General features: G+C 36.4%; 1 protein-coding gene across 1 annotated transcript; it reads left to right on the forward strand.

Annotated features, from left to right (window-relative positions):
• LOC109850706 (auxin-induced protein 22D-like) lies at positions 483–1499 on the forward strand. The gene is made up of 3 exons (XM_020420761.1): positions 483–733; positions 832–1113; positions 1217–1499. The coding sequence occupies exons 1-3, from the start codon at positions 561–563 to the stop codon at positions 1287–1289; spliced, it is 528 nt and encodes a 175-aa protein (XP_020276350.1). The 5' UTR covers positions 483–560; the 3' UTR covers positions 1290–1499.

Raw genomic sequence — 13850 nt, forward strand, 5'->3', positions numbered from 1 at the left:
ATTGAAGATCATATAGAAACGGAAAGAAGGTGCCATGCGTTCGAGTATCAGTTTTGAATTAATGCAATCGGTGTACAACATTATAGTGTAATCGTATATTATATTAGTATGATAGAATATTGTATAAATGCAATAAAAATTTTATATCAGGACAATCAGAATAATATATTAGTTCAATCAAGTCATTATATCAATACAATTAAAATACCGTATCAGTATAATCACCGATTCTAAAATATATATGTATCACTTTTTCTTTACTCTCTCCATGATTTTATATAAAGGGTGACTTCTAGATGAATTTTTTTCCCACTTGAGTATTAACCCGGACCGGCTTGTCGGCCGGTCCAACCTCCATTATGAACCGGTACATGTCTCATGGATGCCCCCCACTCAACCGACCATTCTACACCTTCACGCGCACCTTAAGAAAATAGAACCTTGAGCCATATTCCCTTCTATCTGCCTATATATACAACCCTTGAATCCTCTCAATACTCATCACCTCTCAACGCAAACAACCACAAAAAATTATATTCTAAGAGGAAGAAGAAAAGAAAATGGAAGCCAAAAGAAGCTACAATGAAGAATTTGACAACCTCAGGGCTACGGAGCTTAGGCTCGGGTTGCCGGGTACAGATGACGTGCCAAAGAAACCGGTGTCCGGTAACAAACGGACGTTTGATGAGCTAGACGTTGATGCCGGGTCTGATGCCAAGCAAGTTGAGCCAAAGTAGGTTCTTTAACATGCAGTCGCATGCAACTGTTTGGTTCGATTTTAAAATTTTATGTCGAACTGTGGCTAATGAGTTTATGTTCATTTTTTGGCAGGGCACAAATTGTAGGGTGGCCACCGGTTCGATCTTACAGGAAGAACAGCATTCAAGCAAAGAAAGCGGAAGCTGAGGCTGGGGGTATCTTGGTGAAAGTTAGTATGGATGGAGCTCCATACTTGAGGAAAACTGATCTCAAGATGTACAAAGAGTACAAAGAACTGAGAGAGGCTTTGAATACTATGTTCAAGTGCTTTGAGGGGTTAAACGGATCAGATTGTGCGATAACGTATGAAGATAAAGATGGGGATTGGATGTTGGTCGGAGATGTTCCGTGGGGGTAAGTTGCAGATGATCTTCTTTTAAGTTAGTTCAATTCAAATATTTGTAAAAACAGTAATGAGCTGACGATTATTTTGCCTTTATTTGGTTTTTTTTTTCAGGATGTTTGTTTCTTCATGCAAGAGGTTAAGGATAATGAGAGGATCTGAAGCTAGAGGATTGGGATCGAACTGATGAAAATAATGAAGATGGATATATCAATTTTGTTCAGATTCTTTGAGATAATTGTTGCAGAGGAAAGAACAGCTACAAAAAGATGCATCTGGCTTAACTTTAGAGTTCTAGCACTTATCCTTTTAATTTGCATACAGTGATAGAGACCTTGTAATCCACTACAATTGTACAAAGAAATAGTTTACATTTTACATGTGTATTTGAATGGAACACACTTCTTTGTTCTTAATGGTATGCTTGGTATCAAGCACAAATTTTGTGCTTGGTAGTGATGTGTTACATCCTCATCCACTCACTACCCATGTGAATGTGGTCCCATATTTGAATGAGTGGAGGGGGATGTGACACATCACTACCAAGCACAACTTTTTGTGCTTGATTTTAAAAGTCTGATAATTTACCAAGGTTCAATAATAATGAAGACAAAAATGGGGGAAAAGGACTTCTGGATCTTAAACCACCCCCCCCAAAAAAAAAAAAAGAAAAAAAGAAAACAACCACGAGAAAGAGAGAGAAGGAGAGAGAGAAGAACTTAACTTTCGGGTTAAACAGATAACCCCGTTAACTATTTTAATTCCACAAAACCATCTTGGGGTTTAGGGGTTTTTGACATAACCCCCTGTACTTAATTTATTCCACTGAATCGCGTGAAGATTTTCATATGATAATAGTGAAAGCCAGAGGAATTAATTTGACTCCATTTTCAGCTTGTTTGGGTGCTTTCAGCCTTAAAAAAAATCATATCGGCAAATTCCAATGCAAAACTATTCATTTCATTTGCTATTGACGCAAGATAAAGGAACTTCTTTGAATTGCTTATCCTTTAAGCATGATAAATGCTCAAATAAATCCTAACTTAAATGGTTGATTTTCTAACTTGATGTAGCTTCAAGGTAAATGAATTAAGAAATGATTTGTGTCGGGGAAAGAAAGATCCAAAGTTTGATCCGTACTTAATGATTGGAGGACAAAATGCATGTGATGCACATGAATATGCAGATGAGAAAGGGAAGCAATACTACGTGGATTGAATCTTACTCCTTAGCATTATTGGTCGTCATATCACAATGGAAGGAAACATCTTACGTTGATTGGACTATTCTTCTTCTCATACTCATTAATGGTTGTCAAATTTATAAGCTTAGTATGTGTGTGCGCGTGTAATGTTGGAAAAATCATCTATTCAATATGGCAACTGTCATGATTTTTTTGGGGCTTCCTGTAACCTTAATTCTTTAAATTTAAGCAAATCAAACTATACTTTAATTTTTTATTTAATTATCATTATGCCAAGATCTTAGAACAAATGATTTTCACAATGAACAATTAATTAAGAAAACGTACCTTGATCCATGATTTAAAACTTGAAGAGAAATTGATTGCAAGATGAACAACCTTGAAAACTTGAGTTTCTCTCCCTTAACCCTCTTGAAATTTTCCGAAATTTTCTTGATGGAGAGAAATTTTTTTCACATTCACAATAGAGAGGACCAAGCCTTTTAAATAGAATAACCACTCACACTCCATTAACGTGAGTAGTTATCTTAATTTATTGACCAATAGGAATTTAGCATAAAAACGTGAGTAGTTATATAACGTTATCTTAATTTATTGACCAATAGGAATTTAGCATAAAAACGTGAGTAGTTATATAACTAAAATAAAACATGAGCAGTTTCTTAAACTAAAAAGGAATTTAGCATAAAAACGTGAGTAGTTATATAACTAAAATAAAACATGAGCAGTTTCTTAAACTAAAAATTGTGGGAGTAAAAATGTGACCACTAAAGTTGGTTAAAATAAATAAATAAACGTGGATACTAAAATCTAACATTCTCCCACTTGGCCCATGTTTCATAATTTAACATCATGATTTAATAACACAACATAATATGTATAGTGTAAGCTAATTCCATCATCATATTGATCAAACCATTAACCATCATTAAGTAGAAAACTAATAAGGATCATAGCGGTCGTACGTATAAGTTAAATCGACATAGTCCCTTCCATGTATCACAATATTAGTTTTAAACTAAACATGACCTGTAATGAGACTTATCATAATGGTCAACAATAATGTCCTTGTTAGAGACACATCCTGTTAATATTCACATAATCATTCATGTATACACTAACAATAAAAAAACAGGATGCATTAATATATCAGAAACAATATTCAGATGAACTCAAAGTGTCAAATATATAATAAACATAAACTTTACATAACAGTTAGTAATGATTTTTAATAATGCCCATTCTTTCGACATGTTCAGTAAAAAACATAAACTTTACATAACAGTTAGTAATGATTTTTAATAATGCCCATTCTTTCGACATGTTCAGTAAATATCTTTGGTGGCAATCCTTTTGTTAACATGATTTTTAATAATGCCCATTCTTTCGACATGTTCAGTAAATATCTTTGGTGGCAATCCTTTTGTTAACAGATCCGCAATTATGAGATTTATGCTAATATGCTCAATTAACATTCTTTGTTACTGAACTTCTTCTTTAATGGTAAAATATTTTAATTCCATATGTTTAGCACCCTTCGAATACTTGTCGTTTTAGAAAAGAAGACTGTTGCAGCATTATCACAATAAATTTTCAGCGGCTTGGCAATAATGTCAACAAGTCCAAGCCCTGAAATGAAATTCCGCAGCCATAATCTATGAACAGTGGACTCAAAGCATGCCACGAACTTAGCCTCCATAGTCGATGCAGCAACGACAGACTGCTTCGTACTTTTCCACGAGATCGCTCCTCCAGCTAGAAGAAATAGATAGCCAAATGTGCATTTTCTTGTATCTAAACATCTAGCAAAATCTGAATCTGAATATCCAATCACCTCAAGGTGATCAGATCTCCTATAAGTGAGCATATAATCCTTTGTTCCTTGCAAGTATCTCAATACTTTCTTTGCAGCTTTCCAATGATCCAATCCTGGATTACTTTGATATCTACCCAGCATTCCACCAACAAAACTAATATCTATCCTTGTACAGACTTAAGCATATATCAAGCTCCCAACGATAGATGCATAAGAAATTTGTTCCATTTGTTTGTGCTCCAATTCATTCTTTGGACATTGCATAAGATTGAATTTATCCCCTTTCTGAATTGGAACAACAGATGCAGAGCATTTATCCATCTTGAACCTCTCTAGCACTTTATTAATATATGATTTCTGAGACAACCCTAACAATCCTTGTGATTTGTCACGGAATATTTCAATTCCAATCACATAGGATGCCTCACCCATATCTTTCATTTCAAAGTTCTTAGAAAAAAAATTCTTGGTCTCGTGTAACAAGCCAAGATCATTAGCAGCAAGCAAGATATCATCAATATACATAATAAGAAATATAAACTTGCTCCCACTGATCTTTAGATATATACATTGATCAATGATATTTTCTTTAAATCCAAAAGATGTGATAGCATCATTAAACTTAAAATACCATTGTCAGGAAGCTTGTTTGAGTTTGTATATTGATCTCTTAAGTTTATACACCATGTGTTCCTTTCTTTCAACTGAAAAACCCTCGGGTTTGTCCATGTAAACTTCTTCATCTAAATTTCCATTTAGAAAAGTAGTTTTCACATCTATTTGATGTAGCTCTAAGTCATAATGAGCCACCATAGCCATAACAATTCTAAATGAATCCTTTTTCAAAATAGGAGCAAATGTACGTTTCTTTATAGTCAACACCATCCTTCTGAGTAAAACATTTGGCAACGAGTCTAGCCTTATATTGTTCGATATTGCCATTTGAGTCATGTTTGGTCTTAAAGACCCATTTACACCCAACTCTTTTACAACCTTTGTTCGATATTGCCATTTGAGTCATGTTTGGTCTTAAAGACCCATTTACACCCAACTCTTTTACAACCTTTAGGCAATTCTACAAGATCCCTCATGTTTGGTCTTAAAGACCCATTTACACCCAACTCTTTTACAACCTTTAGGCAATTCTACAAGATCCCGAACTTCATGATGCTCCATTGATTTTAACTCATCTTTCGTGGCATCAAACCATTTATCAGAATTGTGACTTTTTATGGCTTGTGAAAATAAAACCGGATCTCTATCAATTCTAAGGTCATGTTCTGACTCTTGTAGATAAACCACATAATCATCAGAAATAGCAGATTTTTTTTGTCTTTGAGACCTTCTTAATGCTAGTTCTTCATGGGGTATATCTATTGCAGGTTCATTGGTAACAACATCTTTATAGAGTGTTTGATTATTTATTTGTTGTTCTTGAAAGTCGTTAAATTGTTCAACAACTATAGGAACAACAAATTGAGAAGAAGTTAAAGGTAAAGAAATATTCATTCTAACTCCTTAGATTTCCACTTTACGTGGTTCCATACTCCCACTAATGTCACCATTTTTAATAAACCTGGCGTTTCCAATTTTAACAATTCTCGTACTATGGCTAGGATAATAAAATCTATACCCTTTAGATTTTTCTGGATAACCAATAAAGAAACCACTGGTTGTTCTTGAGTCCAATTTTTTCATGTGGATTATAAATTCGCATTTTCACAGAATAACCCCAAACATGAAGGTGTCTCAAATTGGGTTTCCTTCATGTCCATAATTCAAAAGGAGTCTTTTGAACTGCCTTACTAGGAACCCTGTTTAACAAATACATTACGGTTTTTAAAGCATACATCCACGATGACAAGGGTAAAGAGGAATAACTCAACATACTCCTAACCATGTCCATTAGTGTACGATTACGCCTTTAAGGGTAAAGAGGAATAACTCAACATACTCCTAACCATGTCCATTAGTGTACGATTACGCCTTTCTGCAATACCATTTTGTTGCGGTACTCAACATACTCCTAACCATGTCCATTAGTGTACGATTACGCCTTTCTGCAATACCATTTTGTTGCGGTGTACCTGACATAGTATATTGAGCACATATACCATGCTTTTTAAGAATTTAGCAAATGGACAGGGCATTGTTCTGTTTAGTTATATTTTTCATAAAATTCACCACCTCTATCAGATCTTATAATTTTTACCTTTTTGTCTAATTGTCTTTCATCCTCATTTATAAATACCTTTAGGGCATCTACTGATTGAGATTTTTATGCAACAAATAGACATATCCATAACGTGAAAAATCGTCAATAAAGGTGATAAATATTTTTTATTAAAGGATGGAACATCAAAAGGTCCACATATATCAGTGTGTATAATTTCAAGGAGTTGTGTGCTTCTTGTGATGACTTTCTTAATTGTATGATTTGTATGTTTTTCTTTAATACAATCTACACAAATACCAAGATCGATAAAATCCAAATTAGGAAGGATTTCATTCTTTACCAATCTTTGTAATCTTTCTTTGGAAATATGTCCCAAATGTTTATGCCACAAATAAGCTAAACTTTCATCCACTAAACTTCGTTTAGTTCTAACATTATGATGTAAGGTTAACAGAGTTTCAACAAAAAGATTATCAAGCTTTAAGTAGTATAAACCATCAAAGAGAACACCAGAACCAATAAGATGACTATGCTTAAACAAACTAAAACATCAATTCCCAAATTTAAAAGAGTAACCAGCGGTATCAAGTTTAGACAAAGAAACTAAGTTGCGAGAAACAGTAGGAACATAAAGGGTTTGAAAAAGATCTAAATGATGTCCAGTGTCTAACATCAAGCGATAGGTTCCAACGGTCTCAGCTGGAGCTTTGACTTGATTTCCCATGAAGATGGAATTTTTATTTGGACTTATGGTTTGGGTCGTAAGGAATCCCTGCATCGTATTTGAAATATGAGTGGTAGAACCAAAATCAATCCACCAAGTATTATAAGGAACATCTGTCAAGTTTGATTCGAAACATGCAAAAGCAAGAGGTTTAACTTTCTTTTTGAACCATGTCTTACGTTTCAGGCAATCTTTCTGATAGTGTCCAGGCTTTTTGCAGAAATGACACTTATCATTCTTACGTTCCTTCTTGTGGATTTGAACAGGTGACTCATTAACCTTCAGTGGTCCTTTCGTGCCCTTTACATTCTTCTTTCCTGGTTTCTTTCCAGCTCCTTGACGACCCATGAGATTAAGTGAATTCCTTGTTTCTTAAGGCTTGCTTCCTCTTGAATGAGCATACTTTGCAATTCAGTCATATTCCACTTATCTTTTATAGTGTTGTAGTTTATTTGGAATAGACTATACTCAGAGGGCAAGGAGTTTATGATAAACTGTACAAGGAAACTTTTACTCACTTCCATTCTCATAGATCCCAATCTTGCTGCTGTGTTTGTCATTTCAGTGACATGCTCATGCATGGTACGAGAACCATCGAACTTCATGGTGGTCAACGTACCCATTAATATCTCTGCAATTGACTTATCAGCTGAGACAGATTGCGAGAGATCTTCCACAAACTTCATGAATTCCTTTGCATTATTAGTTTTAGGAATTGTGGACTTAATGTTGTTTGCTATCGTCAACCGCATGAACATTAAGCTAAGTCTATTTGATTTTTCCTAAGCCTTATGGGAAAATCTTTCTTCAGTACTGCTAGAATCAGTAATAGCAGCGGGCTTGTCATACAAGAGTGCTGAATCAAGATCCAGAACACCTAGGTAAAACTGAACTTGTTCACACCATTCATGAAAATTAAACTCATTGAACTTTACAATAGACGAGGCTTGCAAATAAAGAGAAATGGGTGCTGCAAATATATAGAATACTGACATATTAATACTTTGACTCATAAGCTTAAACTTAAACACATAACACATTTTCATATAACATTTAAAGTAAACAATAAACGTACATCGAAGTTCTCCTTTGGGTAATCCATCAATGTACAACAATGAACATAATTGATGCTTAGTTTTTGTTTCATATAGTTAGCAATTATATACTCCAATTAGACATGCTTGCTATCTTTGGATATTCTAAACATATCTAATCAAATATATTAATTAACCACAGTCATGTTTATAGATTATAAAATTTACCAATCAACCTTTGGGCGATTCTTAAATATTTTATAATCAATAAACCTCAATTTACTCATGACAATATATATATACGATCATGTTATTTCATTAGTAGCATCACTTAATCATGAGTAATTAAAAATTATATTATTACAATTTGATAAGCATGGAGCTTCAAGGTATGGTCAATTTGGTGACTAACAAACCCTCCATGAGTGAATTGAATTTCAAATTATATAATGTAATTTAGACAACAGTGTTATAATAAACCCGTAAACTAGCAATTCATGGAGACTAACAATTCATACATAACTAGTTAACAGTTATAAACCAAAATAGCATAACCATAATAGCAGATAGCAAAAGAATGAAAGCAAACAAAAATATTATTATAATTCAAAAGCCCCAAGTGTCCCAAGGCCCAATGCACAACAAAGACTATAAATATTTAGTGTGGCTATAGGGTTCGAACTGCAGACCTCCTGTTCATTCTCCCAAGCACCTACCACTAGGCTATTTCTCCTAAACATTTAGTTCAAATAAAATATGTATACATAATCAATAAACAGTTAGATCCGAATTTTACAGTGATTTCACATTAATGGTTTATGTATTTAGCTTAACACAAAATTATCAAAACATTTAATTAAAGAATTCTAAACATTCAATTAGCAGTAATGGAACAATTTAATCAAGACTTAATAGAAAACTTAATTAATAAATATCATGATGGAAAATCATAAGTTCTTTAACCTAGGCTCTGATACCATATGTAACCTTAATTCTTTAAATTTAAGCAAACCAAACTATACTTTAATTTTTGATTTGATTATCATTATGCCAAGATCTTAGAATAAATGATTTTCACAATGAACAATTAATTAAGAAAACGTACATTGATCCATGATTTGAAACTTGAAGAGATAAATGATTTTCACAATGAACAATTAATTAAGAAAACGTACATTGATCCATGATTTGAAACTTGAAGAGAAATTGATTGCAAGATGAACAACCTTGAAGACTTGAGTTTCTCTCCCTTAACCCTCTTGAACTTTTTCAAAATTTTCTTGATGGAGAGAAAATTTTTCTGCATTCACGGTAAAGAGAGGACCAAGCCTTTTAAATAGAATAATCACTCACACTCCATCAATGTGAGTAGTTATCTTAATTTATTGACCAATAAGAATTTAGCATAAAAACGTGAGTAGTTATATAACTAAAATAAAACATGAGCAGTTTCTTAAACTAAAAACATAAAAACGTGAGTAGTTATATAACTAAAATAAAACATGAGCAGTTTCTTAAACTAAAAAACGTGGGAGTAAAAATGTGACCACTATTATATAACTAAAATAAAACATGAGCAGTTTCTTAAACTAAAAAACGTGGGAGTAAAAATGTGACCACTAAAGTTGGTTAAATAAATAAATAAACGTGGGACACTAAAATCTAACATGTCCATCCTCTCTGGTTGATGGACATTAGAGAGGTTACTTTTTCAATCAAAACAATTTATCATTTAGTGGATGATCATAATTTATCTTAAACGAAGAATGAGAATTGCAATACAATTTGCAAAAGGTAAGGTGACGAGTAAATGATAGCTATCATATATGCAAACTTATCGTTCCTGATTCATTTATGCGTCCCTGTATGCAACTTGCATATGGAGCTCAAGGGACGATGCTCATGGAAATCTATAACATGAGCATGGTGCTCAATGCTAAATATATCAGTCATTGTGGATTTGATATAGCTTAAATTTAGACAGCGTATAGAGTGGATAGACTTGGTTTGGAGAAACTAATATGATTGATCATATAAACTTAAAAGTTCAGAAGCATCGTATATAAGATCTTAACGCTTGCCTATTGGTTTTTAATATTCCATAGTATCAATCAACAAGGAACAGGTTTGAAACTGATGGTTGGATGTAACACAAAACTGTTAATTGATGTATTAGTTCTAGTTGCTATATGTTAATGAATATATTATGAGATATTGAGAGATATGATTGGATGTGATTTTATCTCATACCTATTTTGTATTATCCTCCTAACCTCTATTTAAAAGAATTTAAAAGATGTTAGGGTTAGATGAATGACATCTTGTTCCTTTTCTATTTCTCTACATGGTATCAGAGCTATTCTCTTGATCTTAGACAGACCACTTTTTTCATCATCTACATCGAGCCACCGAGGGAGTTTTTGTCAAAAAATCCTTGCTTCCCCTCGGTGGGCTCGACAATGAATGGCTACTACTCATCAAGTAGTGTTCATTAAGTTATTCTTCACCCATCAGTTTACTGTCCATTGTAGGTGTCAAAAATTACCACGGATTCCCGCACGAGGCTCGAGATAGAGAGAACATGATGAACATTACTTCCGAGTCATAGAAGCTTATTAGACATCGACAAACGCATGAAGAGAGTCGACGAACCGTATGAAGCAACAGAGCTGCAGAACAACGAAGATACGAACTGATCGGGAGTTACGCTTCACCTATGAAAGATGAAGCTCCCCTCGTGTCTCGCCTACTCCATGTATGATTCAACCATGGGAGCTCTTAGATCTCTTCGTCAGCTTTCCTACACACTTTGAATCGCGTGATTCCGAGTTCGGATGACAAAGATACAACGATTTTGACCGGGGCGTGCCTGAACGGTGCCTAGGCCTTGGTGGAGACACTATGAGTGTATCGGCCAAGGCCAAGACACCCTAAGTGTCTTGGCCGTGGCCGAGAGATACAACGATTTTGACCGGGGCGTGCCTGAACGGTGCCTAGGCCTTGGTGGAGACACTGCGGGTGTCCGTAGATCCAAAAACGGTGTTTTTGAGCCATTTTCGACCATTAATCGTCTGGATTTGTTCCAACTGATCTAACGTTATCCTACAACATGATAAAGTGGTTATAACTAAGGATAAGAATGAATCGGTCGTTCTTATATGAAAACAGAGCTTCCGAAGCCAATAAATCTAACCCTAGGGCATTCATTTGAATAGATCTGAAATTCTCGAGCCTTGGCGAAGCCCTGCTAAATTAGAGACTGAGGAGCCACGAATTTCAAAGAGGAAGAGGAGATTTCAGTGAAGAAGTAGAGTCTAGATCTGCAGCCTAGTTCTTCCCTTGAGATCGCACCATTGCTGTGATCTCGAGAAGAGTGGTTATCTCGCTATTGCCGAGATAATTTCTTTGGTTTCTTGACTCCTTCACGAGTCAACAAAATCTACATCTAGATTTGATCGTTCCGTGGTCCACGGATAAACCCCAACATAGGTAAAGATCTCACGCAAATAGCCGGTGATAAACATCCGTTGTGTTTGTTTTGACGAGGGTTATAATTTTTCGTTTTCATTGTGTGAGAGTCTTATAAAAAGACTATCTTTTTGTTTTCATTGTAACGACTGAAGCTGTAATGAATACCTCGATGAAGAAACCAATTTTCGACCAAAACAAGCTGGCGACCATAGTAGGAGCTAACAGCCTTACTGCCAAGGCTGTCGTACCGCAACTGACGATCAAGATCCCCGTGGCTGAAGAGGTCGAATATGAGTTCGACCAACAGAAGTTCAAGGAGTATGTCTCCTCCTCCTCCTCCAGATCCGCCTCTCCTCGCAAATGCAGGAAGGTCTCCTCCTCCCGAAAGATCCGTTGGTCGTCAGATTTGAAGACCCAAGAAGGCAATCTCCCCGCTACCGCTCCAGCAGTAGCACCTTACAATGATCCGCTAGCATCCGATGAAGCCAAAGCCGCAGATCTGGACACCACCTCCATTAAGGAGTTGACTGCTGAATGCACGCTAACTTTATCGAAGAGAGCTCGTCAGAGGCACCGCCAACGTCTCACTCGCTAATTTGCTAAGGCTTTGGAGCAAGTGGATGAGCATCACTACCAAGCAGATCTGAAGTCCAAGAGACACCAAATGGCAAAACCATCGCCACAACAAGCTTCGGTATTCTTCTCCAAATCACCTACTAACGAATGGATTCGTTTCAAACGGACCCGTTCCACTCTGGAGGAGCACATTCAGAAGAGTCGCACACTTCTTGTGCACGCCCGGACCCTTGTACAAAAAGCATAAGAAATACAGAAAGAAGAGGCGGTTAAGAAATCACCCAAGTATAAACAGATTTTGATGCCAAAGGTCAAATCAGCGCCTAAGGAAAAAACAAACGAAGTTACTATTCAGCCTTCATCAACTTCAGATCTTGCTCCCTCTACTCCCGTACATCCGGCGAAGCCCTGCGACGGTGTAGGTCTCTCCAAATTCAGAATTCCATTGAAGGATCGCCTGGGTCCTCTACACGAAGATCGAGGCAAAACTCCTGTCAAAGAATGCTTAGGACCGGTGAACAAATCCCGAGCGACTCTTTAGGCTGGGGGTCGTACACGACCTCCTAACAAGACTGTTCCTGTAACCGCCCGCTTGGGAGTGCATACAGAAGGCCAGGAGTTCGTTAGGGTTTCACCCTCACAAAGGTGTGATTCTAAACGTGTGACTCCTGTAAACGCCAACAAGGTGTTTCTTATTCAGAAGAAAATATGTCTGGCAGAAGACGACGTTATACCTGATAAACAGGCAATATGTTACTCTGGCCACAACACCGATGAGTTGTACTATCAGGCTGAGGGTAAGTCTCGAGAGAGAAATACCCCAGAAACGGAATCTCACTACCCTTGTGAGAGTTTAATCAGAGTAGTGTTATCAGAATGCAGCTACCCCAAGATCACTCCACAGAGAGTCTCGGTATTCAAAAGGATTTACACTAAAGCATCGAAGCCCAAATCAAAGTGTTTCCACAAAAGAGGATCGGTTGTTCGAGATGACGAACTCCCAGAAGTTACCATCAACATGGTCAATAAGAGAAAGTCTCTGATTGTTTCAAGTGGTTCTAGCTCCGACTTTTCTCCAGTAAGAAGAGTCAATTCAGGAATAACCCAACTAATGTATCGACTTCAGCTAGAAGCTGTCAGACCTAAACAATCCACAATCACGATTAACACGGCTAATAAGGGAAAGTCAACCCGACCTTCTAGTTTAGACCCCCTCATATCGCATCGTCTAACTTGGCTACACACACGGACTATTAGACGTAGGGACTATCAGAGGATGAATAAAGGAATATCCTCGGATGTTGAAGCATGAGATGCTAACTCTACAGTCGCTTCTGATAATACGGTATCTAGCCTAGGACAATTCTGTGAGGCATTTATGATCAACACCGAGCAAATGACCAAAATCCTTGAAGATGCTCTAGCCAAGCAGAAAGAGAATTTTAAATTTGAAATGGAAATGACTATGCAGCAGATGAGGGAAACACATGATCAACAGATTTTGGCTTTGTCTAATTAGATTGGCGAGTCTAGTCATTACAATAATACCTACCGGGCAGGTGGCGATTCAGACGTGGATGAACACCTCAATACTGATAACCCTTTCATTGATCAAAACGCTGGGGGTAGCCCCACTAAAGATAATAATGCTGGGGGCTATCCCACCAAAGATGACAATAACGGGGGTGGCCTCGTTATTCCTCTCAGAAATCGTCTAAAGCATGATACAGATGAGGACGAAAAGATG

The sequence above is a fragment of the Asparagus officinalis genome, chromosome 7 (genome assembly GCF_001876935.1).
Source record: "Asparagus officinalis chromosome 7, Aspof.V1, whole genome shotgun sequence".
NCBI lineage: Eukaryota > Viridiplantae > Streptophyta > Magnoliopsida > Asparagales > Asparagaceae > Asparagus > Asparagus officinalis.